A 5700-nucleotide genomic window follows, 5' to 3' on the forward strand; every position below is an offset into this window, starting at 1 on the left:
TACAGCTATGTTACACTATTACATACATTTATTGTACAACAATCCCTTTTCCCTTTCTGTTATAGGGGAGGAATTTATTTCTCTGGGGGGGAAGAGTTTGCATAGAAAGGATATGTTAATTATTCTTTGTACAGTTGCAGTGTTTAAGTACAATTATAACGGACATTGCCGCAATGCACAAATTACTCAATCAAGTCCAGGAGAGTGCCAGTGTAAAAATATTGTGCAGGCCATTATGGCACTGCTAAGACACTTTCCTTTTCTTGGGTTCCTGGTCTTTGCCACTACGATAGTCCCGATCTAGGCCTTCATTTCGTGGTTGGCCTGACCATGGATGTCCGCCTGAAGGCTGTGAAGGTCGTTTGACCCCTGCAACTGAGGATGAAGGAAAATGCTGATAAGAGTGGCCTTGGGAACGGTTTGTATCTGAACTCTGTTGCAGACCAGATGATGTTGCGTTATTACTTCTTGTGTCTTCACGCCGGCGTGCCAGTCTGGGATCCCGCAAATTTCCACTTGATGCTAAAGGAATGGCAGGGGGCCCCATATTGCTGGATACGTTCCTTTCTGATACCTGGGGTACTAACGAAGATCTGTTGTATACCCTGCCAACATCGACAGCTGGGTGTGCTATAGTCCTCTTGTGAGGTGGGCCTCCAGACACTGGTGGATTATTATTGCCTCTTTCTGGTGCTTCCAATGGAGGCGTGTAGGGTGAACCACCTTTGTGTACTTCTACAGGTTTAGTGGGAGGATAAGAAGCAGTCCTCTGTATTACAGGGTTCAACTTCAGTATTCTGTTCACATCTCTCTGGTAATGTTCTTGCTTTGTTTTAACAAGAGCTCCTCTGCGCTGTGCATCCTGGATTAACTGGTTCCAGTCCTTGTTTTCCTGTAACCGAAAACAAAGATCAGGGTAGAAATGTAATTCATTCAAAAAATAAACCCCTTCCTGTTCCATTGACAGCCAGCAGACACTTTTCACAGCTGGTTGCTCTCAATCCAGACCGTCACAGAAAGCTTGGGACCCCACAGACAGCCAGGAACCAATCAGAGTGGGTCCAGATCATGTGATCACTATTGTCAGCCATGGCACAGTAACCACATGCAGGCTAGAGGCTTCAATGACAAATTTAGCCTCCAACCTGCAGATTAGAACAAACAAAAAAATAGGTGGAGCATTTTTTTGTTTTCTTTACATTATTCGTCTATAGTAAAAAAAAAAAAAAAGCCTTAGATGTCCTAAAAAAATAAAAAGGTATGCAAAGCCAGTGGCCAGGAAAAAAGGTAGCTGGGGGTCTGATATACTGCCCCCTTCACTCTAGTTTTGGGTCAATAAATAAAACCAGTAGTAAGGGAGTGTTAAGGATTACAATCTCACATCTTTGAGATAAGAGTAATGATGGCAGATAACCCTGACCCAATCTAAAGATCTTTAGAAAGTGGAGCTCTACTTTAACCAAATACACAAGGCACACAATGCTATACATCAAAACATTTCATGGCCCCTCTTTCAGGTTAACAAACTAGTAGACACTTACTATCAGTGTTCGGAGGCTCCCTAAGATGAACAGGCTGAATTTGGCTCTTGTGATAGTAACATTCAAACGTTGTCTACTGGCTAAAAATCTGTAAGTAGAGCAGATTAAAAGTCACAATGGCACAAAATGAATGAAGATATCGTTGAAGATTTACCAAGCAAAGTCTTCATTTACATAGAAAAAAAACTTTAACCAAAGTGTCAAAATTCCCTCTCCCACATCATTTTTAAATGCAGATTAACGTGGCCCATGGAGTGGAACATACAGCCTATTATGGATAAGAAGAGTACAAGCTACATGCAGGATGTGTATATAAAGACACAAATACCATCACTAACCCAATACAGCCTTGGATCGAGTTGGCCCGTACACATGTGACAATGATACAGTCTTTTTGTCGACCTTGAAAACCGTCCACTGTGTCCACTTCACCCGGCCTAGAAGAAAATGCAGATCACAGGGTGAACAAAATGGTCAACAGAGCACATCTGTGTCAGTGACGTGCGGTGCCTCATATTCCGGGTGAGGCATTCCCCCGCGCCGGACGAAGCCCCAACCTGTCCCCAAGCTAGTGTGAAGGCTTTTTGACTACCTGTCAAAAGCCGGATGCAGTCCTGCCTGTAATTAACAGTCAGCGCTTCATCCATGACAGGTTATACAGCGGGGAGGCTTTCCCTGCTCTGTAACCTGTTAGATGCCGATCTGAATGGAGAAACAGCTGTCAGCTTCAGACTTGAAGCCGACAGCTTTTTCCTCCATAATACTAGGCGAGTCTCTGCCTCCCCTGACCGCAAGTCCCTGATCTGTGTCCAGTGTCAGACTTTGCATTTAGGGTACCACATAATGTAAACATGGCCCTATCTACAGATGCACAAAACAAATATGACAAAGCGCACTGCTAGATTATTGGACAATGCCTTAAGAGAAATGTAAGGCCTAAGCCGCATGAGCTATATTGATTTCACAGCAAAAAAGATAGAAAAATCTCCTTCTGCCACTGCAGAGGTTGTGGTCACTTTTACCGGATTGAAGCCCAACTACAGACAAAACCTTTTTTTGCCCTTTTTAGCTTTGGCTAGAGTGTGGAAGGGTTAAAACCTCTCAACGTTTCCTGCTGTGTGTGTCAGCATTTGTGAGATGGGGATATCGTTATTTGGTGTTTTAGACAGTTCAGGAAATGGGACCTGTGGGGATTTCCCCCGTGAGGACACAGACTGCATTACAAACACATTTTCTAGTAGAGTGGAGATTGGAGCCTCTATCAGGGTTTCATTGCTGTTTGTGTGGCCATAGGAGAGGATTCCCCCCTCACTTCCTATCTAGGTGGCAAGTGTAAAACACAACGGGAAGAGAAATCTCCTCTATCGGGACAAAGACAGCATTTAAACATAATACAAGTTCTAACCTTGCTCCTGATCTCCAAAAGATAGGACTCTTGGGACATCACTTTGGCATCCAATATAATCATCCACTATGTGGTTTCCATGGATTTGTTTGTCACTCCAGTGCTGCCAATTAAATTGTAAGTGGATAACAGACCCCAGGCTTGTATTCATTTCAACATTTGTCATTCAAGCACAGTGGTGGCCTGTTCCCATGTTATTCTATGCTGGTTTTCAACCCATGCAATGCAAAATTGCTAAACAATTGTGCCAACACCACCTGTTGGCATGGACAGCCAACTTAAAAGGGAAACTGTAATAGTTTTAACTTTGAATTGTTTGAAGTTATTAAACATTTATTAATTCCGTTTTTAAAACTAAAATCTTTGTTTTATAAATTAATAAGCAGTACAAGATGCTCCAACATCACAGGATTTCCAATGCATCATGAATGTTCGGCAAAGAAAACAGTAGATGCTGTTTTCCTTCAAATACCCTCCTCCCCGCCTGCTGTATTGAGACAGGACATACAATGTTTCAGAAGAAGAGTTACTGCTTTGATTCAGGAGTAAGCACTTGAACTTGAGCTTTTGCGCTCTATAAACAACCAGATTTTGCGGCAATACAGGCAAGGACTAGTCTGACAACCATGTTTAAAAAAGGCGAACCTGTTGGCCTAAAAAGGAAAGTACAAAAATATAAATATGTATACTTTCATAATCATCTTAAAGATATTTTGATAAATATTTTTGAAAAGAGAGATAGAGAGAGAGAGTGAATATGTACATAAAAAGACTAGGGATGCACCGATACTTTTTTCCCGGTACTCGCCGATACCAAAATACCGAGTACTGGAAGTCCCATTCAGGAAGCCAGGCGGCATGTAATGACTCGCCACCTGGCTTCCTGATTAGCCGGGAAGCCGGGCAGCGTGTAAAGACTCGCCACCTGGCTTCCTGATTAACAAGGAAGCCGTCCCATGCTTCTCGTCACTATGTGACGTGAAAGCATGGAGCCGGCTCGCTGGCTAATCATGGAAGCCGGGCGCCGTGTAATGATGCGGCGCCCTGCTTCCTGAGTGGCCGGGAAGCCGGCTCCATGCTCCCTCGTCATGAGATGACGAGGGAGATTTAAGCAGTCTTCCTAACCAATCGGAAAGCCAGGCACCGCATCATTACACGGCGCCAGGCTTCCCGACCAATCAAGAAGCCGTGCAGTGCGTCATTACACGGCTTCCTGATTGGCCGGAAGTCGGCTCCATGCTCTCTCGTCACAAGTGACGAGGGAGCATGGAGCCGGCTTCCCGGACAATCAGGGAGCCGGGCAGCGTGTAGCACGGCTTCCTGATACAGGAAGTATCGGGCTAGGCATCGGAGCCCAAATACTCGGTATCGGCACCGATACTGGTATCGGTGCATCCCTAAGAAAGACTATGTGCTGATCTATACTTTCTCTTTAATTGTGAAGAAAGATTTCAGTTTTCTTCTAGCTAAGCTATGAAAGAGGTCACATAAACCATTTTCTCACATTGCGTTATCACCAAAAGTTTTCTTGAGTTCATTGATGATCTTCATTTTCTGAGCCCGGTACGGGGTGATAATCCCAATATTTCGGAAACCGAATTCTTTTTTCTTGCTTTTAATAAGCTTTATTAGGGCCACCACCATTTTGATTTCCAGTGGGTTGGAGAAGGATCTGTCCCGAGAAAAATCACATTTCAGCTTTATAATAACAAAACAAATCTAATAATGTACAGGAAGTCTGGCTAACAAATCTTGGAGTACAGCTTGGCTACATCATTTTTACCTATGTACACTGCTGGCCTACTCCTGGAACAGGCTACAGAGACAAGATGTCAGAAGATGATGCAGAAGAAAAACCAGTAGAAACACACAAAGGGCCTGCCATTTCAGACATTCTTGCACATTATGGAAAATACGACAAGGAGCAGTAGGAAACCAAAGGCAAGGGGTGCGCACAAGGAGGTCAGGGGGGACTTCTGGAGAGACACTGTCACTTTTTCCTGCATGGGAAAGATCTCTTAATGGTGTGGGGTGCAAAAAGCATAGGCCAGGGTGTCTAAGGCAACCATGTCAAAACTGGTATTTCTGTACTACATGAGTGCCTCTCACGCCTTGTTTGTGGCCCTCATTCATTTGGGATTTTTTTAAATTATTATTTGTGTTAAGAATTTAAATTCAATGACCACCCCCTAAGCATCCACCACGTTCTCCCCTTCCAGATCAGGGATATCCAAGAACCACTTAAGTACAGGTCCACCAAACTGAATTTGAAAGATGTGCCTTAACTATCTGAAGAAGTAATTAGGTAAACCAATCTTGGCTTTAACATGTTAAAACTCATCAAAGAGAAGTCGTGAACTATATCTCCCAAAGTCCTAATCCCCTTCAAAGCCCATAATTGTTGGAAATGGAGTAAAAGAAGACCAATCAAAGTCATTAGGATATAAGAGAGAACATGCCTGGATAAGGCTAGCTGCCTCCAAATGTATCACCGTCATCTCTCTTGTGCATTATCACTATTTGACTATATTTCCTAAAATCCATTAGAGCCAATCCCCCAAATCATTATATGATTGAGTTCATAACGGGTCTCATCAGTAACACTGCTGTATTTATGCTAGAAGACCTATAAACACCAAGGATAGGGTGAGAAATTCCACATTTATAGAATATGCAAGCAGTATATTTTTGATGACTTTGCTGTGTCTGCATTTCTTTATTATTATTGATGGCACTTACTCTTTCTTTTTTATT

At 43.1% G+C, this 5700-nt stretch overlaps 1 protein-coding gene across 1 annotated transcript in view; it reads right to left on the bottom strand.

Annotated features, from left to right (window-relative positions):
• Window positions 1-300: 300 nt before the first annotated feature.
• SETX (senataxin) overlaps window positions 301-5700 on the bottom strand; it is a 48564-nt gene continuing 43164 nt past the window's right edge. Inside the window, exons 21-26 of the mRNA XM_018565751.1 lie at window positions 4903-4963; window positions 4451-4644; window positions 1880-1978; window positions 1542-1629; window positions 605-892; window positions 301-522 (exon numbers count right to left, since the gene is read on the bottom strand). Coding sequence (XP_018421253.1) covers window positions 301-522; window positions 605-892; window positions 1542-1629; window positions 1880-1978; window positions 4451-4644; window positions 4903-4963 — 952 coding nt within the window. The remainder of the gene's footprint in view (window positions 523-604; window positions 893-1541; window positions 1630-1879; window positions 1979-4450; window positions 4645-4902; window positions 4964-5700) is intronic.

The sequence above is a fragment of the Nanorana parkeri genome, unplaced genomic scaffold (assembly GCF_000935625.1).
Source record: "Nanorana parkeri isolate BGI_ZX_2015 unplaced genomic scaffold, ASM93562v1 scaffold884, whole genome shotgun sequence".
NCBI classification, from domain to species: Eukaryota; Metazoa; Chordata; class Amphibia; order Anura; family Dicroglossidae; genus Nanorana; species Nanorana parkeri.